The sequence below is a fragment of the Periophthalmus magnuspinnatus genome, chromosome 10 (genome assembly GCF_009829125.3).
Source record: "Periophthalmus magnuspinnatus isolate fPerMag1 chromosome 10, fPerMag1.2.pri, whole genome shotgun sequence".
Lineage (NCBI taxonomy): Eukaryota > Metazoa > Chordata > Actinopteri > Gobiiformes > Gobiidae > Periophthalmus > Periophthalmus magnuspinnatus.
Window position 1 is genome coordinate 6,597,238 of NC_047135.1, and position 23,935 is coordinate 6,621,172.

Here is a 23,935-nt window from a genome sequence, read left to right on the forward strand (position 1 = left end):
CTGTATTATATGCTTCAAATATTTCATAGACTAATCAAGTTTCAGTTTGGATTTAATGTTATAGTACACTGTCTGCATTCACTTCCTCAGTAATTTTCCCACAAAGTTCGTCACCGTTGCACACTTTACTCAACCTTGAGGAAGTATTTTATGTTAAAATAGCTAATGGGACTTGAACAGTTTTACATTATAAGGAACTGCGTGTGTGACCTTATAAAAGATGTTGAAACGTGTGATTGTATATTGTATATAATGGCAATAGCAACAAGCAGCAAGTTCCATCCTGTGGTTTAATTCAGCAGGAAATAAATTGGGTTCATTTAGTATCAAATTTATAACAAGGGCATTTCTCCAGGATATTGGTGCCCGTTTTAAAAACTAAAACAGCAGGAAATATATTAGTGATTAAACATAATATGGGTGTTATTTTGGTGTTTGGAAAAACTGAAATCATGACCTTATCCAATTCGCATGGAGATATATATATATTAGCATTTGGCAGCAACATCATGCTTCAAATCGAAAGACAAGACACTGCTTTTAAAACACGGTCATTTAATCAGGTCAAGACAAAAACTATGAGAAAGTTACAGTACATAGGTAATGTTCTTGATGGCTTGCATTAATCTGGAATATAGCAGAATAACATATACAGAAAGCAACAGTATTAGTTGGGTTTATTTGCTGTACAAGAGCTGACTAATAAACATACGTAACCTATTGCACAATACAATTTATATTTGAACTATGAGAGTGCGCCAACAGAGCTCTCTTTTTTGGCTAAATTATCCACTCCAGTTTTAAAACAAACATTGCAAAGGCCACAATATGAATCATTACTGCATAATCTGCATTCATAACTGCAATTATTTCACTGGCATGAGGCTGGTTTAGCTAAAAAGTCAAATCTCGTAAAATAATAATTAAAATAGATCCCTAATGCACTACAAGTGGCAATGTTAAGATTTAATACATACAATTTTTCAGTAAAAAAGATTATTAGCTTAATGGCTAAAGTTAAGTTTTTAATATTTTCATACATTCAACACTGTATATGAAATTATTGGGCTTCAAAATTACTGTTACATGCCACTATTATTTAAACAACCTTAAACATCCATTCAAAATTGTGATTATTGTATTAATTTTAATGGTAATTTTCATGTTAGACTTTATTCCATGTCTACATTAGCAATAATCACTAATCACCTTTACCCATTACTATTAGATTTGAGGTTCCTGAAATCTGCAGCCTATTCCGGCAACTGTGGGCCTGGGGTGTGGTAAAGAGTTGTCAGTTGTTGTGACTATGTATCCATGGCTTTATGTATGATGAAAAATTTGGACAGTTGCCATAGCGATTAACAGTTTAAAAGTAAATATCTTTTGAATGGTTAAAAAGTCCTCAAACTATTACTTATAACAGGAAACAAACTCACAAATAGAGACAACTATTTATCTATCTATTTAGTTTTTTAATAAAGGTTAGTACAAGACAGTTGGCTCCGAAGGAACGGAAGTGATGCTTAAAATCTTTTATTTTTGGCTGTTTTACTTTTTTTTTTATGGCAGGCTAAGTCTAGTAAATAACCTGTAACCAATGTATCATAATCACTTTGAATGACCAATCACAGCAGACCATCCCTCCGGAACACACTATCTAGCACCACCAACCAGAGACAAGCATGTGAGAGCACTGAGTTGGGCACCAGCTTTTGAAAGGAAAGTAAGAGGAGCTGGCTCACTCATGTCCCAGAGCATCATGTACTTTTTAGGGTTATTTTGAGATTTAGTAAGTTTTATCAGGTTTGCTCAATAGGCTCTACTTTTACAGCTTCTAACCCTTGACCCTGGTCTATAACCTCTTCTTTCTCTGTATCAATCTTTGCCACTCCCAGTCTGTACAGGGCATCCCTAATGACCACCTCTCCTGGTTGACAAGACTGCAGAACTTGACTGACCTGCTGATTCACAATGTCCCTGCTAGTGAGGAAATCCACCAGGCGATTGTAGAGGTAGTAATACGCAGTGTTATTAAAAACTACAGGCTGCGGTTGTTGAGAGAACGTTTCTGAATCCTCTGTTTGTTTGTCCTTGTCTGTATTCAGTTCATTTAAAAGCCCCATGTAAGGTTGTAGCTCTTTGCACAGGCGCAGAGAGTGGTGTTTTAGAGGAAAGGGGTCTTCAGTTTGGGATTCCTCTGGAGGGTGCACCAACCAGCGGGACACTGACCTGGTTATAGGATGAACATGGTGGTTGTCATCCAAGTCAGTGCTATGTGTCTCATCTTGTAGTTCAGCGCAGGACACAATCTGCAACATAAAAAAAAGAAACCAAGTTAAAATGTGGAAATGCAAAATTATGATCTATGGTTGTCACTGTTCAGTAAATGGTTCAGTGAAATGTTTTCTCCAGTCCAAAGTCAAAGGTTCCAAAACTGAGGCCAAAAAAATAACAAGCATGCAACTCAGAACTCTTCACTGCAACTAGTTGAGTATTTCAGTGATTTCAATTAATATATATTAACTTTGTTGTAATATTTGTATTTTTTCTGGGACCAGCAGCACCCACACTTTGGGACCCTTGTCCAAAACGACCACCCTCTAAAACACCAAAAACCTAGTGAACTGCCAAATTTTAAATTAAGAACCACCTTTGCGACAATCTGGCATATTTAATCCGTAACTGTTACAAGTGTTCATTAATATGTAATAGTTTATTCATTCATGACTGAATAGATTGTAGAAGTTTCTAGTTCAAAGTTTAGTGTCAGTTTGATCCCAGAGTGTCAATATTTGACTAATTTTAACTTTATGACATACATTAAACATAACATAACAGTCAAACCAACCTCTGGCTTTTCAAAAGGGTCACAGAAGCACCCTTGGTTCCTGCCCCACATCTGTGTTGCCAGCTCTGGGTACTGTAAATCAGCACAGATCGCCACCTGCTGGGGACAGTCACTGACATACACTGGAGGCCAATAGTGAGAAGACAGCAGCAGGTCTATGTGGTCTCGGGCTGATTCTCTTCTGATCAGGCATTTAGAGCCAGACACCACCTACCAAAGATTCAGTATACAGCTTTAAACACTCAAAGTACAAAATGCAACAGTGTTTAAACAAATAAAGTTGAATTTAACTAAGCTGGCTGTGCAGTTTGTACCTTGTGTGGGCAGACCTTGGACAGTTTGCCTGTTGTGAAGTGAGGACTAGGCTCAGGTGCTGTAGACAAACCATCATGAACTTGTGTGTACAGGGAGAAGAGCGATGCCACCAGCTCAGCCTAAGAGTGAAGCAAGAGAGAAAAAGGGATCAATGTTAGGTCAGAATTGGACAAATAAAAAATAGATATTATGATGAACGTAAGAACAAGAATGCTCTAATAATTGCTTATGTCAAACAAAAGAGCCAAATGGACACAAATATTTTTTATACTGTACCTTAGTCATTTCCTGGGTGATGCGAGCCCCACATTTCTGAAGTATTGTTTTCAACTCCTCGTCGCTGTGTTCTTCAAGTTTATCCAGTCTCAAATGTCCATCATGGATGAGACGCACCAAAACTGAGGGTTCACCTATGACAATTTACACAATCAAACATACTGGCTAGATGGGTATAAGGATGGGCAATTATTACAATTACTGTTCCTATTAATTAAAATGCAAGGGAAAAAACAATTTTATATATATATATATATATATATATATATATATATATATATATATACACACACTGTTTGATCCCACACTACCCCACTCTAATGTCTGTAATCTACCATGGCTTTTAAAACATGAATTTTAAAAATAGTATTAATTAAAAAAAAAAAAAAAAAGTTATATTTTTCTTCCACAGGACAACTTGTGATAGCATATAAATAATTTCAAATAATAATCAGCTAAATCTAAATTTTTTGGATTCCGATCTTTTTTTCCAACTGCAGATGTCAGTTGTTTGTCAAATAGCTGTACCGGGTGTGTTCTCTTTGGCAATGTGGACTTTGTGTTTCTCCGTGTTTATAACAGTTGAACTCCTCATTAAAGGGGGGAAGAAGGGTGCGATGATCGAAGCGTCCATTCGAATGATGGTGGCCTCTGAGGGAAAAGCAGCCTGTTCCAGAGCCTCACTCTCCATTGTCAGCCAAAAGTCATCCACCAGCACCTCATCAGAGTCAGAGTTCTCAGGCCAGATGAACTGTAGAAAAAATGTCAGCCATAAAGAAGAAAGAAAACACATAATCATCACATGTTAGAAAGAGTTGGCTTAATATTTGTTTTTATATGTTTTCTCTGTCTCACCTCTACATTCTTAAGTGATAGTAAGTTGTTTTGTCTTTGTGCAACTTCGATCTTAGGAGCCATGCCACAAATGCCACAGATCATGTCGTTGTAATCTCGCACAGTCAGACACTCAAAGGCCCAGTATCCACTCTGCAACAACTCCTGGACCTGGCCACTTTCCTCTGGAGTCAACGTGTGAACTACAAGAGTAATATTTATTTTAATTTGAATACAAGATACATATGAAGACTGACATGAAAAGCAATCTTGTAGCAAACCGTTCTAAATACTTACTTGGGTGATTGGGCACATGGTTCAGTAAGGTCTCAAAGACTTGAGCTGGAGCTTGGCCATTTTTGATGCTGGCTCTGATTTTTAGAAACAGGTCCATACTAACCAGCAATCTGTTCCCAACGTTGAACAAGCCTGAAACAATAAACATGTTTAAAAATAAAAGCCAAAATTTACCTTGGCTGTAATTTTTATTCCTGTGTATGCATGCATGTATGTGTGTATTTATTAAGGACGATAATTAAATGTGCACTGTGCAACTTTTATGGTGGAGGGCTGTTGCACTGTCTCCAGGGACATGTTACTGCTTTGCATTGAATGTTAAACTTGGAGTCATGGAGTCAAGCAGGCCAAGTTACAGGTCAGATCTGTGGACAGGCTAGCCCACTCACAGTAAGAACCGTGGGAAATTCTAGTTAAAGTAATAACATCTCCATAGACACAAGCAGGTTACAAATAAAAATGCTTGAAAGATAGAACAGAAATGTATACCAAGATATAAAACTATTAGTTACCTGGGTGGATGTCTGTGAAACTATGCAGGGCCAAACACTGCGCATTTAGACAGATTTTCAGTTGAAGAGTAACCTTATGCATCAGTGTTTCAGTGAGCAACCAGCATTCTACCTGCCCTGCAACAGTACTGTAGGATACAAATAGATTAGAAATGCAAAATGATTTCATATTAAACCTATTTATTTTCTAACTGTTCTCACTTCTGTCCCCCTTTAAACAGAGGGTAGTTACACAGGCTGCAGTGGGTGGACGCCGACACAAAGAAATTTGGCCAGCCCGACTCAAACAGTGTCTCTGTCTCCACGTTTTCCTCTGGCTCTGCATCACTTTGTTGGACTAAAATGATCTGCAGATTGTTGAGCTCCTGGATCAGGCTGAGCGTGTCCTGCAGATCAACTTCACTCTCAGCGAACTGAAGTGACCGCTGTAAAAGGAGGAGGGTCGACTGGCGCTGGGTATCTTTTTGGGCAGCAGTCAGGGCCTTGTATGGGTCCAATAAGGTATCAGACTGTAAAAATAAGAAATAAAATTAAATGTAGTATGCTAATTTGTACAGTTGCAATCAACAAGGCAGCACAGTTGTACACAAATAAAAAACATAATTAAATAAAAAAAATACCTTTACGCCTTTCTTTTGATCCAATGGCAAGCCACATTTTGGACACACTGAAGGTTTGTGCCTGTTCTTATACATATAGTCGCATGCAGGGTTTTTACACCACCCTCTACCACGTGACGTAGGCAGCCCTAAATTCTGAAATAATAAAAAAAAAAAGAGATCGTAAAACGCATATGATTTCTCTGAAAGGCATAATTTGGTTTATACTCACAAAGTTGGTAGCAGCGCGTTGTTTTAAAGGCACCACGGACACATGATTAATTTTTCGGTCGAGTGAAGCAACAGTAGAAGGGGCCTCTACAGACACAGGGGCAGTCTGAAAATACAGAATGCATTTAAGCCATGTATGTTAAGGTGTTTCTTGGTAATAACCATAATACATATATACTAAATCATTACATTACAACAATGGTGATTTAATGTTGAAATAACGTGACAAAAAAGGTAATTAAGCATTTATTGATAGTTAATTTTCAAATAATGTGAGTTATTATAAAACACCGATTATTACCGGTTTATCAGTGCTTGTTGGTAGCAAATGTCCCAGCTGTTTTAAAGTGCTGGGTTTGAGACCTGTCAGAGGTTGTTGAATCACTGTGATCAGAAAGAAACTGTATCAAAAAGAGAAACTGAAGACGATGCTTTTTGATTTAGTGCAGTAATAGTTGCAAAGTAATAAAATTAGAACTCACAAAAAATATTTTAATCTGAAGCTTGAAAGTAAACATAAAGTACCTGAAGGTGACGAGTTTGAACTTGCATTTTGTTCTTTGTTTGGAGGAGTAACAATTTTGAGCATAGCATTGTCTGTAAACAAAACAATAATTTAAACACATTCACCGTTTGCTTTATACTTGTTTTCATCATCAGCTTACTTTTGTTACAGAAGGCAGGAAGAATGGGTCTCACTGGTTTCTTCTGAACAACTACATTTCTCTTTCTTGATCTATGTAAAAAAAATATATATATTGTGGTTTTGGTCAGCCTTATTAGTAAATTACTAATATAACAAGTATTGGCATCACAACGTAAAATCATGTTTTATTATAAGAGATAGTACACTGTGTAAAAATTTGTGCGCTTTGGCTGGTCCTTTGGCTTGCTGCTGCTGCCCCCTAGTGTTGTCTGATTTACACTGGAGGCTGTTGGTATTCTGATAGTCGGAAGTGGTAAATCAGGTATAGGTCGTTTCGTCACAGAACTTCTCATTTTGGCCTTCTTGCCCTGATTTCCATTTTGATCCTATGGAGGTCACAATAACCACAAACATTTGTAATACATGTAGTTAAACACTAAATGCTTTGCTTGAACTCACATTATTGTCGTTTTTGTTGGATTTTCCAAACTTTTCACCATGGAAAATCCATTTGCCACCCAGAAACTGCCCACATTGAGGGCATTTTGGGGGCTTGTGTCGAGTAACATAGACAAATGAACAGCTGGGATTTGAACATGTACCACGACCTCTTCTAGTGTATGTTTTCAATGGCTGTGAAAGGAAAATAATAAGACTTTTAAATAAAGCTTTTATGTGTTTAGTGGTACGTTATATTTACCATGTTATAGGAGGGCTTGGGGGTTTGTTCTATGCTGGACATCATCATTACTGGCCCCACAGAGGTGACATTGCCTAATGAACTTTGAGCCAGCAGATTCTGAAATATTTAATCAAGATTTTTGAATTGTGTTGTGCGTAAGATTAATTTTATATGACAAAAGGCTTACCTGAGTAGGTATTAGGGCAACAACTTGTGGGGTTTCTTCATGCACTCTTTCTCCACTGATAGTAGTGGGAGATGACTCAGTTTTGGGTAAAATAGTAAAGGAGGTGCAAGGAAGTATCTCGTGTGTTTTGGAAGGAGCTGGTTCTTCTGGCACCACCTCGACACTCACCTCCTGTGGATACTGCTCTACTTCACCTAAAGAGGGACACTCCTCCTTCACAGTGACCAAGGGCTGGACCTCTTCCACATCCAAACACTCTCGGCTCACATCTGGCACTGCATCTCCTGGCTGAGAACCAGGTGCGCAGCCTTTGGACAATACAAAGTAATTGGCTCTGGGGAGGATCTTGCGGAATCCTGGCACCTCTTTTGAAGGACTGGGTGAGGGCTGTAAAAAACACAGCTCTTGGTCACTGACAATGACAAATAATCATGCATATATTTGTGTGTCACACTGCATGTTCTTAAGTATGAGAAAATAAGTGATATTACAGCAATGGTTGTTATTAAAATCTCCGCCTGAAATGTGTAGCTAGGTTGTCAAAGGTAATAAATTATATTTTATATTACTTTTGCAGTTAGTAAAATAATCAATAAAGCTTTGCAACAAATTAGTTTTCCTATGATAAAAACACCTTTTAAAAATATTGGAGGTGTTTTGAACAACCATTTATATAATAGTGGGCTTTTTGACTGATGCTTTCATCGTTTTCAGTTGTGTTATTATTAAGATCTCACATGGAAATAAAATAAAATAAAAAAATATAAATATAAATAAAGAAAAATAAAACCTATATTATATTATATTAGTAAAAAACAAAACAACGTACTGAATATGTGCCCTCCTTCTCCGACTTAGCTTTCTCCAAATAGTAACTTTTCTCTGCCACACTTAGCCTTCTCCAACTCTCACTGATGCGCTTGTTGATTTCTGACTGGGGCAAATTGGGTACTTCTTGTTGCATTACTTGATGGACATCAAAGTAGTAGAGAAGGTAAGCAGACCTAAACAGATGTTCACTCCAGTCAGCATTTGTTGTGATTCACAGTTGATAGCCTATAATTCTTACATATTACCTAGGTTTCTTGGGTTTCTCCAAGCTGCATGTTTGGTGATGAGGTTTGCTTTTCCTCTTCTTTGGAGGACTCTTATCTGTTTGGCTGCTGAAAGTCTCCACTTCTTCAGTCACTTTCATCACCTCACACATGTCCTCTTTATCCATGACGTTTAGATTCCAGCTAGACACAGGCAGTAGATGTTATACTATAACAACATCAGAGCTAGACTGCTGAATAACTGTTGACAAGTTGACAACATTAGTATCTGTTATTATCAGTATGTGAAACGTAATAAACAATGAGTAGCAGCAGCATCTGGAATATGCATTGAGAATAAGTCATTATAAACATATTGGTGGTGGTAATAGATGCAGATCTTAGGCAAAATAGATAAGCACATCAAGGAACTGTTCATGCATTCAGTCAAGGAGTAAAGGTGCAAAACTACAAAACTGCACCGGCCAACTTTGAGGTAAAAAGGTTTAATGGCGTGTCTCTATACTGCTTGCACGCAGCCAGTTGTCCAATGAAATGGCGTCTTATTGAGGTCTTACCTACGATCGGCCAGAGCTTTAGCTGACAGCTTAGAAGATCACTTTAGCAAACACTAGAAAGACCATGCATTTTTTATCGAAAGCGAAAGGCTGTGATTCTGATCATGTACAGAATGCGCCGTGAATTTTTCGGTAAAGAACCCTCGATTGTCGTCGAATTGGTAAAAAACATGGCGGATTGTTGCTATGCTTCTAAACCAATCAAGAATTAGAATGAAAAAGAACTGGCCAATCAAAAATTACGTTTTTTACACGTGAAAGTACCCCCTGCGTCCCATAAGGCGCCATCGTTCAGGGGTTTTTTTTCTCTCTTTTTTAATTTCTTAACCTATAAACATACATTAATGGCTTTCAGTACGAAATAAATCATAAAGTCACGTCATATATCAAAACATACAACTTGGAATTTCAGATTGCTTAGATTTTTTTTTTCTTTTTAAGGTTAAACATATAGCTATAAGTGTGGTTTATATACGTGCTATTAATATTAAAAATCAAATTAAACTCCAGACAAAACTATTCGGGTTTAATCGGGGGATCGTCTTTCTGCCTGTCAGATGTATTAATCGAACGCCGAGTACAGAGCAAAAATGGCGGATGACAAGGTGAGTATGCTTCAAGTTTCAGCGTTAGCCGTAAATATATTGAATTCACGTGTTTTGTCAGATGCCATGTCCTGCTTACGAATATCGAGTGAAGTCCCCGTCTCCGCTGTAATTTTCTGACCTAAATTAAGTTACACAGGTTAAATACAGCCGCCTTTTCAACCAGGCTAAGTTATCTTAAGTGACTTCCAAAGTGACACATAACAAATTTCTCTTATTTTAGGATCCTTCGAAGCAACTAAAGGATCTAACACAGCTGAAAAAGCAACTTCAGGAGCTCCGGTCTAGAGTTGAGGGCGAAATTTCAGCAGACACCCCTTATGTGAGTATTTTAATCATAGCCATAAGTAGATGATAGTATAGGCTGTAATTATGTTCATCGTTATGTACTTATCAAGACATCTGACATTTATTGTTGTTATATGATATTGTCTTATTATATAGATATATAGTTAGAGAAGTGGAGTGGACAGTGACACCCTCTTCTCTAAATTGCCTATTATTCCTTAGGCAAAATTAATCTTGAGTTTCACCTTAACTGTAGACCTAGTTATTATATTAGCTGAATGTGATAGTTGCTTTATTTTTGTTATTTTCTTGCAGGGAGGTTCTGGGCTTGCTTCTCCACTTCTAAAGGGATTTGTTGCTGGCTATGTGGTGGCCAAACTCCGGTTCTCTGCTATTGTGGGAGTACTGCTGGGGACTGTCACGGGTGTGTACGCAGCACAGACCTATCAAGTGCCCAACATAGAGAGGACGGTAAAGCACTTTTTCAACAAAGCAAAAACGGGACCAAAAGAATAAATCTCACAAGGATTTCTATGGCAGAGGACAATATGCTGCCTAACAACGGACATGACAGACGAGTCATCTTAAGGGGCACAATGGAACAACTGGATTGAACTGGACTCAAAAGAATTTTTATTTTTATATATTTTTTTAAGTTTTGTTATTTAATTTTACCTATACTTTTCACAGCTTGGGAAAACTGTGTTGCCAGCTATCTGACTTTTTATCAAGAACGCCAGACCAAATTTGATCAAGATCTAGATGCAGAATGATAGACTTGCGTATTACCGTATATTACAGCTACTTGAACTATATTATGTTTTCTTTAAGAGCTTTGCACTATATAAAGTATTTAAATTGAAGTAAGATGCATATAATATAAAATAGTATTTATTAAAGTTTAGGATGATTTTGATAGAAAATGTGGGGCCTGCCTCCCCAAAACCACATAACAGAGAGTGGATCAAGAGACTGAGATGGGGCTGCCTTTTTGCTCTTATGGTGCTTATTTATGGATCTCATGCACCGCTTATTACATTGACCAAAGTTCACGGTGAGGTTCCTTTTAACCCCTCCTCATGTGTGGTCATGATTGAGTTAGCGAAACTCCTGATTTCCCTGGTGTCTCTCATTCTAACTGGGAGTTTTTCTTCACTACAGTCTTGCCCCCCCTTGCTCATTATTGCCCCCTATGCCATCCCAGCTGTATTGTATGCTCTGAACAATAACTTGGTAGTTCTTATGCAAGCTTATATGGACCCAAGTTCATATCAAGTGCTGAGCAACTTGAAAATTGCCTCCACTGCTCTCTTGTACTCTTTCTGTTTGGGCAAGAGGTTAAACTTTAGACAGTGGTTTGCCTTGGGGCTTTTAATGGCAGCGGGGGCATGCCATAGTTATAGTAGTTTAGATTTAGATGAAAGTGAAAGCAAAGACAATGCAAATGAACATTCAAGATTACACATTACAGCTTGGGGGCTTTTCCTTGTAATGGTATATTGCTGTGTGTCAGGGTTGGCAGCGGTCTACACAGAAATGGTGCTAAAAAGACAGAAATTACCTCTCAGTTTGCAAAATCTATACCTATATGTGTTTGGGGTAGGAATAAATCTCGTGTCCTCATTTTCCACAATAGCCAATGAGAGAAGATTTTTGGAGGGGTACTCTGTTGTAGTTTGGGTCATCATTGCAGGGCAAGCAGTAAATGGCCTCTTGATGTCTGTAGTGCTAAAACATGGCAGCGGGATCACCAGACTGTTTGTAATCTCCTGCTCTATGCTTGTGAATGCACTCATATCATGGGCTGTGTTAGATCTACAACTTACTCCAGTTTTCCTGCTTCCTGTCAGTATGATTGGACTGGCTGCGTATCTTTACTACAGATAGAAGAATTTTCATTTTCAGAAATATATTTGAAGTTGGTTTTAAAAAGAAGACATGCCACTCTTTTTGCCTCTTATTATGGCCTTTATTTCTTTTTTTTTTCTTTTTTTTTTTTTGATGAAGTAACTTTCTACACAAAGAATGCAATGTGACTGTGAAACAAACTACTCAGCTAATATTGTGTGCAAGAGTTATGGTTTTAACATTTTTATTTTGTCAAAGATATGTTGGAGAGTGTTAAGCTTTTAAATAAATAGTTGAAACGGTTCAATTTGTGATAACTTAATTGTCATATCTATTTCACTTTAGATTCACCTTGAGCAGCCAGAGTGTCCTTCAAATCTGCCAATGCTGTGAACAAAGAAAATAATGTGAATATAAAGTTCAGAGTCTGAATCAATGATTTAATTTTGGATTAAGAAGTATAGTGACCTTTGGTCAGCTCCTTGTTGTCCACCTGCAGTTGCTGATTTTGGGCAGAGAGGTACACAGCGTCCTGCACAGCCTCCAGCAGCACAGTCCGGTATCTCTCTTCTGACATCCTCCTCTGCTCCTCACACACGTCGCGAAACACTCTGAACACCTAAGCACGGTAATGAATTAGCAACTGTACAAGATAAGTTGCATTTTCCCAACTGCATTCAAATATATGCAAGCAGGTATGTTAGCCAAGAAGGTCATGTTTGTTGTCAGTTTGTTATGGTACAGTTGTGAATATGAGGGAAAGAACTGAATGTGGTACTTTGTGTAAATCTGTGATAGCAAACACGTTTGCTGTTAACAAAGTTCACAAGACCCACACTTACTGATTAAAAAGGGGTATTTTACTTCTATGCGGCATGCCTAAATACACAATAACTAGAGTGTATTGTCATTGTTGGGGTAATAAAGAGAATACGACAAAGAAATAAATTATTTCTGTGAGAATATAGCAGTATTAAGCTTCACTGGAGCTGCTTGTTTCTGTGAAAGAACAACAAGCTTAATCTTTAGCTTGGAATTCCAAAGTGGCATGTATACTGTGCCAAATGTGTATTTTTCTTGTGATAATTGTATTCTATCGAGAATTGTTTCATCCCCAATCTTGAGACAGTACCTGTCAAGCTTCTTTTGTTGTATTCTCATTGTCTGCCTCACTGGGAGCTATATTAAAGTGTACAAGCTAAACAAGTAGGCCTATCAGTGATGGCAGAAGTACTCAATTATGTTAAAAAGATATATTTACTCAAGTAAATGTAAAAGTATCATATGAAAAAATGTAAGTGCTAAGTATTTTGAGCATATTTTGAGATCTAATGAAGCTTTAATTGTAGTGATTTTGATAAAGGTTTGACTTGACTTTTTTTCACCAGAAACCACTGGATCAAAGTAAAGTAGTTACCTAAAAATTCGACTTAAAGTATAGTACTTTACTACTTTTACTTTACTACTTTCCACCACTGTATATCATTATTTCTTTAACAACATATTGTATCCTCCTCCCACCTGTAGACTCTCCTCTCTCAGACAGTGCATTTCGGCCTGGTGTGTGTTGTGTTGTTGGATCAGGTCTTGTTCAGTTTGTTGGAGCTCTGTACGCAAGGCCTCCAGCTGCAGCACCAGGATGCGCCTTTCTTTGGACAACACCTGTAACTCTCTCTGGGGACCCTCTGTCTACAAAATATACAGAATACTATTAAAAGCAACAGAGCAATGACCATAGTACGTTTTTATGAGGGCTTCTTCCCCTTACATAAACATTTCCCTGACACAGCAGTTATGGCTAAGATATATCACACAGTGAATAACGTTAAACAACAGTGCATCTCATTATAGTTACCAGGGGCTGCTCTTGTGCCAGCTCTCTTTCCATGTTCTCCACCTCCTCCTGAATTAACCTCCCATGATCCTCCTGCACACGCCTCCGCCGCTCCTGCGCTTTGTTATACTCCAGCTGAGACTTGATCATTAAATTGGCAAAATAAATGGCTTTACTGTGGGTTGCCAGGCCATGAGCATATAAATCCTATTTATGTCTGTAAGAGACTCCTTGTAAAGTACTGGGTAAGCACATTTTACAAACAAATATACACAAATATACAGTGTTGTATTTGGTTGGGAGCAATAATAGTTGTGCAAACCTGTGAGGAAATGTCAGGTTTATCTATAGCCGTGCTGTGTTTGAGTGTCTCTTCTCTCAAAGCTCCTCTGAGTTGGTGGATTCTTTCAACTTGTTCCTGCACCATTTTTGCATCCGCTTTACCATCTGAAAGGACAGTGTTGGTGTATATATATATATATATATATATATATATATATATATATATATATATATATATATATATATATATATATATTGATTGATTGATTGATTGATTGATCAGAAATAGGCAGATATAGGTATGGATATTACCATTCATTCAGTAGAGAGTCATATAGAATTAGAATGAGAGTGTTTATTCTCATTATTAATTTAAGACAGTTATTCAGTACAACCTTCATTACCGTGTATATGTTTGTGCATCTCAAATCTCAGCTGATCCTGCAAGTGTCTCACAGTCTCTGGTACGTCCCCCATATCGCCACTTAAGCTTGTGCTAGAGGCTGACCGATGATTCTGCCAACAATATCAAACCTATTATTGTGCTTATGATAAAGGTTTAAAATCAACGCTACCTTTTGTTTCTCTTTTATCTTATTTGACTGTTCACGCCTTCTCTCCCATGACTGACTTTTAACAACCTGTTTGAGACAGTGAAATGTTTAAAGATTTTGACATAAAATTGGGTCATAGAAAAAGACTGATTTCTCTACAGTCTGCAACACCTGCAGTTCGTGGTTTAACTGGGCCAGCTTGTAAGTGCTGTGAAGTTCACTTGTCCCCTCTGACATCATCTCTGTCCTGAGAGCTGCCATTTTGTCCCGAATCTTCTCCTCGGTTGCTCGTGGACACCAGTGAAGAACCGTTGGCTTAGTTACCAGAGTTCTCACTTTCTCGGCCAAAGTTAAAGCATTTGGGGTCTCATTATCCAAAACACCTACGGGACATAGAGCAGTTTTACATCACTTAAAGCCCATTTCCTATCCAACTTGCAAGGGCTTGTGGGTAATGCAAGCTCTCACCTTGAGGATGGAGGCAGCAGAGGAGAGCTGTCTGGCTATTACCACTTAGGGCGTCTTTCAGAAGAAAAGACAGAAGCTTGTCCTCGGGTGAGTCTTCAGTTTGGATCTCAGCCAGTGCTTTCACAAGGGGGCTGACGCTGCATGATATTACGGCTATTATAACTAAGTGCATGTCAGCTTATGAATATGGATGACGGTTACAGATTTTTGAGTCAGTTTTATTAATTTGGCAATCTTTAATACCATCTGTTTATGTTGTTTTTTGTTTTTTTTAAGCCAATATGGAATAAGGGCCACTCAATTACAGGTCAGGGAATAGTGAATTTGATGAGTGCCAATTTGTGAGAGCAAAAACACTGAGTCCAAAACTTGAAATGTATTTAACAAAAGTGGCACAAGGAGAAGGAAGTGTGTATGAATCAAATAGTGGGGATAGTGAGCGCCCATGTATTTGACCAAATGGAAGTTCTAAATAGGTTATTATCAATTCTGATGGAACAGGGCTATATAGGTAAAATTTGAACTGCAGAAGAACCCGCGTAAAACCTAAAGCAGCACGAATACCACAGTTTGGGAATCACTGGTATGTTATGTTATCGTGCTTAGGGCTGTGCTTCACAAATTTTTAACTGTCAGTGATTAGGCTCATGACTAATTCTCTTTCAGTAAACACAAGTGGTTTGGAACTAAATTCAGACACTGGAGGGAAAAATGACTATTATTTTGTGTTAAATGGCATTAAAGGCCTGTATTGTTTGAGATAGTAACATTAACATGTATTGTATTTGTGTTAATAAGATAAAATGAAATATAGTAACAAATGTGACTGCTCAATATGAGGTTAAAAAATCTGACTGATAGTTTTTCATATTGCCCTAATCATAGCAGAGCCTCTTGAGTGGATGTAATGGATGGTTCTTTGTAGCAGACTCACCCTCGGAGCTCAGTCCTGCTGGCTCCCCCCTCCAGACTGAACAGCTGCAGTCTGCTGCGGCACACTTCACTCTGGACCCTCCACTCCACAGCCACCGAGAGCAGGGTGCTACATCTAAGACAACTCACACCATGAGCTCAAACGCACAGGTGCAACTCACAAGGTAACAAATGTATTAAGGTAACCTTTCAGTAGTGGTTGGGCTTTTTTCTTTTTTATGTGCATTAAATACACGCTGCTACTACTACTATTACCAGTGCCAGACAGTTTTTCCTATAGATTACATGGCATTTTCAAAAAAAAAATATCACAAATATTGAACCTGATCATTTATATGACCCTAAAAAAATCTGAATTTCAACAATGTTGGTTTTAGCTGCGTCTAACTCTTATATTATAGGCTTATAGAATGTTGTATGTATCCTGAAACCCAGCTTGACTTTGAAGGTAGAGAAGGCCTGTCCATTCCAGGAGTTGGTATCCAGTGTAGGTAGCATTACTGTACTACTACTTTTTTCTTCAATTTCAACTGTTATAACAAACGTGCCCAATACTCAAGGTCATGAAAGTATTATGCCTAAGTATAATTTTTCCACTTTCCTCACCTTGAGATATGCACACTGCAACACCTTGGCTCAGAGACAAATGACTCTCTGCAGTTAGTTATTATAATGAGTCTATTAAAAAGCGATTCACTTTATGGATGGCATTAGTGTACTCAATGTGACCGGTGTTTAATTGACCTACCTGCAGGACAAGCCTCCTGGACTGGACCTCACTCTGTCTCTGCATGTTTCAAACAGATTATAGGCCTCTTCTGGAGCACTCACACACACTTCACTCACACCCCCTGCAATTCTATAGAAACATATGGTGGTAATACAGCAATAGAACCAAGGCTAAGTGGTTATAATGTGGCATAGATGGTTATCAATGCTTTCTGTACTATCTTTTCTGGTTAGACCTGACTCACCTTCCAATTACTGGGTGAATCACGGGTTTAAGTTTTCCTGGATTGGAGCCCAGTACATCTATAGCTGTGCCATCAGGGTAGAACTAAAGACAAAGAGAATACACTGTTTACAATCATACTACTGAATAAAATTGAACAAATGTCACAACACACATTTCAGAAACCGTTTTGAATCCTTTAACTGGAAATTGGGCACACGGAATTACTTTTGTGTTTACATGGAGGAAGTAGATGCACCTTTCTCACTTCTTGTTAAAATTATCCACTGATGTTTCACAGTAAACAAACGAAGACTTTCAATTTTTGAGCATGCATTTGTCATTTTGTTCTGTATTTTTGGAAGGGGTTCTTGCTCATACCTATAAGGAAGTGAACATTTTCTGTTTCTGTGTGACACATTTGGGAAACAATCAGTTTACTGTGACTTTTAAGGAACTGTGCTTTGTGTGTTTTAGCCTAAATTGGCCTAAATTTATGCTACAAATAAACTATACCTCAACATGTTCTGGTCTTAAACCACACTCTAGGTAGCAAGGAGCAACCAATGGTGGAGGAAGTATTCAGTTTTCTGCAAAGGCATCTGTACCAATTGTAAAAATACTATAAGTAAAAGTAAAAGTATCACATGAAAAAAAAAAAAAACTTAAGTAAAACTATTAAAGTACCCCTTTACAAATGTGCTGAAAGATTAAAAAGTAATTTGCACAGATTTTGAGGTCTTGTAAGGTTTCAGATGTAGTGATTTTGATAAAGATTTGTGCTGATTTTTTTTTTAACTGCTCAAACTACAAACATGTTAAACATAAATCCCTCAGACTTTTCAGCAGGCCTCAGACAATAATAAAAAACACTTTTACTTTTCAGCCCTGCTCAAAAATGTAGTGGAGTGAGTAAGTACAGATACCTAAAATTTCTACTTAAGTACACTACTTTTACTTCGTTACCTTCCACCACTTGTAGCACATAGTCTGACTTTACAAGATTCTGCAAAAGTACAAACCTGAATGAATGACAAGGCGATAAAGGAATCTTCTTTTTCTTCTGCTTTACCCTTGAGCAGACTGATCAAAATCTAAAGTAGGAAACAGCATTAACAGTAAGCATTGACCACCTGGAGTGTTGTGTAAAACATATAGACCTCCACCTGTCTAATGTTCTGGTCTATGAGGGCCCTGCTCCTCTCTGTGGATGCCCCATGAATCAGCAGAGCTCCATTATAACCTTTAAGCACTGACTGGACCAGTGGCTGCAGGAAGTCTGGATAAAGTCCCTATAAAAATGCAGTTTAAAACTTAAAACAACTGAAAGGTCATAAATATATATATAAAAAGTCCCACATACTTTTATATTGTCATCAGTCACCACCAGGTCAAATGAGAATGACTTTGTGCTCTGGTGAACCAAAAAGCTCAATAAGAAACACAAATATCACTATACATTTGGTGCTACTGTGGAAATAGGACTGTCTAACCTCATCTTTTCCAGTCACAAGGTCCACTCTGTGTCCATCCTGTGTAATAACCACACAAGTGTTTTTCTCTGGGGGTGTACAAGTGACATTTAACAAAAATGTCAGCGTCTGCAAATGTGATATTTCTTTTTTACCTTGGACTGACATGAGTAATACCCCCACGCAGACGTTTGTAGCCTCCTCGTGCATCTAGATAACAAACGATATAGTCCAGAAATAGTCCCAGAATACAGTTTGATAGTAAAATGTTACTTACAAGGGAATTCATGTCCGCTATGCTCTGGTCCACGTAGGCACTGGGTGAAGGGGACTTTGTTACACTGAGATCAATTATGAATGAGGATGACTCTCACTGATCCAGGCTGAAGTTACATCAGTGGACAAGTTTAATTCATGTGACAATTATAAACATATATTTTAACCAGTAGTGGAAGAAGTACTCTGTTTTGTTACTTCAGTAAAAGTACAGATACTGGAGCAAAAAAAAATAAACTTGAGTAAAAGGATCAGAAAAAAAATGTACTTAAGTAAAAATGCACTTAAGAAAAAGTATTCAAGTACCCATTTAAAAATGTAAAAAAAAGTATAAGTATTTCATTTTCACAGATTTTGACATACAATATTCTTTTAGATGTAGTAATTTTGATAAAGATTCATGCTGAATTTTGTAAAACAGAAACAACTGAATCATTTTTTCCCAGTCATTTTTATTTGTATATTTTTGTTTGCTCAACCTATGAACGTGTTTAAAACAAACCCCTCATCTTTTCAGCAGATTTCAAACAATAATCAAAAATGCTTTTACTTTTCAGTCCTATTAAAAATGTAGTGGAGTAGAAAGTACAGATACCTGCTCTCAGATGTAGATATGTAAAAGTAAAAACTATCTACTTTAAAATTTTACTGAAGTAGAGATTATCTGTGAAAAGAATTTAATGAATTTGAATGAACCATGATACTCCTAGTTTGAGCTAAATAAGGAAGAAGAGTCACAAACAAAGAGTGAAATTATTATCATTTGTAGACTAACAACAACAAATCCAAATAACAAACAACTGCTCAAGGAAATTATTATTTTTTATTTTGTGATTTAATATACTGTGATTTCAAACTATTTTGTTATTAGAACAAAAAAGTACAAAAGAAATACAATATATTTGAATGTACGAATCAACACACAGTTTAATCTGATTATAATTGAGACAGTTGTGACATATACAGCTTGCTATGAAATTGCTATGAAATACTTTTTAGCAACACTTATTAAATCTTAAAATCAAATGAGAGATGATTAGGGAATGGATTGCCAACTATTTCTTTGACAATGGAACAGATGTGTCACAACATTGTTTTATTTGCTGCCCACATCTGAAAAAGAAAATAAAAAAGAAGTCATATTTTGGTCAATAAATGAGTTAAACATATTTTGGAAAGTGTCTATAAGTATTTATTTATAGACACTTTAATTAGTTACCTGGTTATGATGTGGCAGTAGGAGGTTTCTGGGCCATTTGGAAGATCAGCCAATAGCGCATCCATGACTCAAAGCTCTGTGAAGAATGAATATGTTTTAGAATAATAGGGACTTTAAAAAGACTTTAGTTTAGCACTAAAACCTAACCTAACGTGTGGATGCTCACCTTCCAGTCGGTCTCACTGACTCTCTGCTTCAGAGTCTGGAGGTTGGCCAGAAAAGACTCATTCATTTCAGGAAGCTCATGATCCTATTTGGGACAAAAAAAAACAATCACAGTGGGCAGGTGCACAGTAACTAGAACTTTAGACCTTACATACCTTGATGAGCTCCTGAAGCTGCTTCTCCACACTTGGAGGAGCCACACCCTGCTGCATTATGGGACACATGACAATATGCATGTAAACATATTGTCTATCTACACTGGGTAATAACACAGAGAACTTACCTTGGGAGATTCAGATTTAGGGGTATTTTGAGGGGTCATTTCATCACTGGAAAAGTCCAGAAGAGGCAGACTGTCAGCAGGCATCATGATCTTCTGTGGAGTCCCTGTAAAGATTGAATTACTTACATTAAGCAATTTCACATTCATAATTGTGGTTTCCATTAAAGACACATTCTAAGTGAAGCATATCAGCTTCAAAATCATGATCCTGAATGCGCTGTCTTCCTGAAACATCTGCTAGCAAACTACAGTGTCTTTCTAATGAGGGTTGCGCATTATATTGCAACTGAATCAAAAACAGAATTTGAGTTGGCACAGAAAAATCTTGTTGTACCTGTAGTTTAGACCTCGACAAACAGGTTCACAAATTCATGAGATTTTTTTATTAGTTTGTCAGTTTATATTTAGGTCTTCTTTAAAACATGAATCCTTATTTATACATATATTGCAACCACAATATTTGTCAGAATTTTTTTTTTCTTCATAATTGTGCAGCCTTATTTCAACTGTATGCCAGTGTTTTTTAATTACACGTTTCCACTTTGTCCTGAATACCTCTTTACCTCGTGAGCGCAGAGTCATCTGCCTCTCCATCTTCTGGTTGTTGGTCTGCAGCCCCTGTATCTGCTGCTTCTGGTCAAACACCAGGTATGCGGTGAAGACCTGAGCAGACACCAGCAGACAGACCAAAGCGGTGATGCCCGCGACCTTCAGAGCATGGCTGTTTGAGCCTCTGTTGAACCACACATAAGGAGGGATTGTACTTAGACAAATAGTGAAAAGAAAATGTATCCACTGTGAGATTTATAGTCCTATATGTCCAATATGATCAACAAGGCCTGTAGTTGTCAGCCCTTTAAACTCATATCTATCTATCTATCTATCTATCTATCTATCTATCTATCTATCTATCTATCTATCTATCTATCTATCTATCTATCTATCTATCTATCTATCTATCTATCTATCTATCTGTCTGTCTGTCTGTCTGTCTGTCTGTCTGTCTGTCTATATAACTATATATCTACACACACACACACACACACACAGAGAGAGAGACGTTGAAATAGCACTAGTCTTACTGCATCACCAGTTGTCAGGCAGAGACCAGCCAAAACTTCTTCATGCTCGAAGTTTTGTTTAAAACCCAATGGAGCAAATGCTAATCCAGAAAATACCTATAAATGTTATGTCTAAGCAAAAGGAGGAAACAGCCCATGGTAACACAATACAATGCTATAATACTATAATAATGATCCCTGGCTCTAGACGCCCGTCTTTGTAGATTATATATAGTACATAAGTTATATAGGTAACACAGGTGTGGCGTTTGTCTCACCTTGTGGGTGAACTGGGCATCACCAGGACCTGTTCACTGCCCGCACGACTGTCCGCGGCCAGAGGCGCGTCTTCAGAGGCGTGCTCCATCTTCTCAATAGTTGTACAGAGTCAAAACTGTACACGCAGTGGAATACTAAAACAATCTACCGCAGAAAAAGCCGCTTCTTTAGTATCGAGAGGAGGGAATTCCCCGTTAATTTATCATTCTGGCATGATCTGATTGGTTGAATTTAGAATGCGTCACTTGTTGCTTAGAAGCAGACAAATGAAAGTTGTGCGGGATTGTGCCAGGGGCCAGATGGGCACACTAATAATAATAATAATAATAATAATAATAATAATAATAATAATAATAATAATAATAATAATAATAATAATAATAATAATAATAATAATAATAATAATAATAATAATAATAATAATAATAATAATAATAATAATAATAATTTTAAAATCCAGATGGATTGACAGGGGCAACAATTAGACTATAGAAGGCAGAAAAGTTGGTTTAGTTCTAATCTAGAGACTTTATGTCTACAAAAAAATAGGCACTTCTTCTCACATACATCATTAAAACTCAAAATACTTTTTATTTCAATCCAGTTCCATTTTTTGTTCAGGCAGACATCTGATCTAAAATGTGGTTAAAAGAACCATTTTTAAATGGTTGTCATGTAACTGTCTAGCATATTTAATATGATTATTCTCAAAAGTGTTGTCCTCATATTTCTGTGACAGTAGAAGGAGATTGCTGTGACCATAACAAAGATGACCAGTCAATGTAGATAAACATATTTTATTTTATAAGCACCATTATATATAAGAACATCGAAAGACCAATATGAGAATAAATATAAACAGGCCCATATACAGCATAAGTGTTGTTGTAACAGATCCCCTAAAATAAAGCAAAATGCATTAAAAAATAGAAAACTTTCTTTCTTCACTTTTCATTTGTTAGAGACCAGTTACAAATTCATTAATCTTACAAAAAGAAAAAAAAAAAAAAGAAAAAGATTTGTACCAGATTTAGCTGCTGCTAACATTCACATAGTAGTTAGGTTGGGTTTTTTTTATTGTCAGAATCATCTGGAAAAGCACAAAATTTTGCATTAAATGAAAAGATATAAAACACAATAGTTAGAATAAATAAGTAAAATTAATCAAACTTACCATCGAGGCCTGACATAATTGGAGTATCACTTTTGGTGCCTCCACAGACGGCTAATTTTGGGACCTGAGGCGACTTGGGATCTGAGGGCCAACCGTTAATGATTTTAAAAGGCTTATTTCATATTTAAGAGGAGACACTGCGTTTCATAACAGCTCTTACTTTTGCAAAGCTGGTTGGGTTTGGTGTGGTGGGAGCTCAAGACTAAAATGAACAGAAAACACCATTAGATTCAGCAATCACTGTTGTGGAGCAGTTGGTTGGACATTTGTCACAGTCGGGCTTAGGGTCATAGGGTGAGGAGTCCTTAATTGGAGATCCGTCTATGTCCACACACCAGCACTGCCGCGAATCGTTTGAGCACCTGAGCTGGGTGTGGTCCTTGGACTTGGCTACAGAGGTTAAAACAATGACTAGAATTGTGGTCAGGTAACTTTTGGCTGGCAATTTAGAGTTAATAAGACAGAATGTTATAAAAACCTGGGTGTTAATTATTTTAAAATGCTTATTTTATACTTTGACAATTAATTTTTAAGAGAAGACATTATGCTTTGTAACCACTCCTTTTTACCTGGTTTGTCTGGTGGGTTGGGTTTGGTGTGATGGGAGCTCAAGACTAAAATGAACAGAAAACACCATTAGGTTCGGCAATCACTGTGGCTGAGTAGTTGATATGAATCAATGTCTTACATTTGTCACAGTCGGGGTCAGATTGATAGGGTGAGGTGTAGGAGTCCTTAATTGGAGATCCGTCTTTATCCACACACCAGCATTGCCGCGAATTGTTTGAGCACCTGAGCTGGGTGTGCTTCTTGGCTACAGAGGTTAAAACAATGACTAGAATTGTGGTCAGGTAACTTTTGGCTGGCAATTTAGAGTTAATAAGACAGAATGTTATAAAAACCTGGGTGTGGCGGGGGAGCCTTCTGGTCTTTTATCTGCTGCTCCTCGCCTAACACCATGAGGACCTCAGTGAACAGCAGCACACAGACCAAAATGGTGAAGCCTGTAATCTTCAGAGCATGGCTGCTTGAGCCTCTGTTCGATCACACAAAAGGAACAGTATTTATCCACTGTAAGATTATCTTCAATGATATCAATAATAAAAGATATGATTGAATGAGGTAGGTATGGAACGTAAGCGAAATGTCTGAACTTTATGATTAAGACAACAAAGCTTGTAGACTACCCTTTAAACATCT

General features: G+C 37.4%; 5 protein-coding genes across 5 annotated transcripts; 2 read left to right on the forward strand and 3 right to left on the reverse strand.

Moving 5' to 3' along the window:
- Positions 1–538: 538 nt before the first annotated feature.
- Positions 539–9,230, reverse strand: hmgxb3 (HMG box domain containing 3). Its single transcript, XM_055224958.1, has 21 exons — positions 9,043–9,230; positions 8,507–8,668; positions 8,260–8,434; positions 7,431–7,817; positions 7,262–7,360; positions 7,021–7,194; positions 6,766–6,947; positions 6,581–6,651; positions 6,441–6,512; positions 6,217–6,299; positions 5,917–6,021; positions 5,706–5,840; positions 5,287–5,594; positions 5,086–5,213; positions 4,574–4,705; positions 4,298–4,479; positions 3,971–4,193; positions 3,443–3,576; positions 3,166–3,285; positions 2,852–3,061; positions 539–2,312 (listed from the first exon to the last, which is right to left on the reverse strand). The coding sequence occupies exons 2-21, from the start codon at positions 8,650–8,652 to the stop codon at positions 1,803–1,805; spliced, it is 3,576 nt and encodes a 1,191-aa protein (XP_055080933.1). The 5' UTR covers positions 8,653–8,668; positions 9,043–9,230; the 3' UTR covers positions 539–1,802.
- A 358-nt stretch (positions 9,231–9,588) lies between these two features.
- On the forward strand, positions 9,589–10,772 carry LOC117377481 (SLC35A4 upstream open reading frame protein-like). The gene is made up of 3 exons (XM_033973919.2): positions 9,589–9,647; positions 9,871–9,969; positions 10,251–10,772. The coding sequence occupies exons 1-3, from the start codon at positions 9,633–9,635 to the stop codon at positions 10,449–10,451; spliced, it is 315 nt and encodes a 104-aa protein (XP_033829810.1). The 5' UTR covers positions 9,589–9,632; the 3' UTR covers positions 10,452–10,772.
- A 69-nt stretch (positions 10,773–10,841) lies between these two features.
- On the forward strand, positions 10,842–11,822 carry slc35a4 (solute carrier family 35 member A4). Its single transcript, XM_033973915.2, has one exon. It carries the CDS (start codon positions 10,842–10,844, stop codon positions 11,820–11,822), a length of 981 nt encoding a protein of 326 aa, XP_033829806.1.
- A 216-nt stretch (positions 11,823–12,038) lies between these two features.
- si:dkey-201i24.3 (osmotic avoidance abnormal protein 3) lies at positions 12,039–18,567 on the reverse strand. The gene is made up of 18 exons (XM_055225058.1): positions 18,556–18,567; positions 18,434–18,488; positions 18,300–18,367; positions 18,170–18,220; positions 17,967–18,098; positions 17,829–17,900; positions 16,829–16,911; positions 16,603–16,713; positions 15,856–15,969; positions 14,922–15,058; positions 14,625–14,836; positions 14,475–14,540; positions 14,304–14,415; positions 13,940–14,064; positions 13,639–13,758; positions 13,305–13,472; positions 12,252–12,402; positions 12,039–12,170 (listed from the first exon to the last, which is right to left on the reverse strand). The coding sequence occupies exons 1-18, from the start codon at positions 18,565–18,567 to the stop codon at positions 12,115–12,117; spliced, it is 1,845 nt and encodes a 614-aa protein (XP_055081033.1). The 3' UTR covers positions 12,039–12,114.
- A 792-nt stretch (positions 18,568–19,359) lies between these two features.
- LOC117377480 (H-2 class II histocompatibility antigen gamma chain-like) lies at positions 19,360–21,731 on the reverse strand. Its single transcript, XM_033973918.2, has 7 exons — positions 21,561–21,731; positions 20,785–20,954; positions 20,222–20,325; positions 20,094–20,144; positions 19,940–20,023; positions 19,774–19,849; positions 19,360–19,667 (listed from the first exon to the last, which is right to left on the reverse strand). Exons 1-6 carry the CDS (start codon positions 21,647–21,649, stop codon positions 19,778–19,780), a joined length of 570 nt encoding a protein of 189 aa, XP_033829809.1. The 5' UTR covers positions 21,650–21,731; the 3' UTR covers positions 19,360–19,667; positions 19,774–19,777.
- Between the last annotated feature and the right edge of the window lie 2,204 nt (positions 21,732–23,935).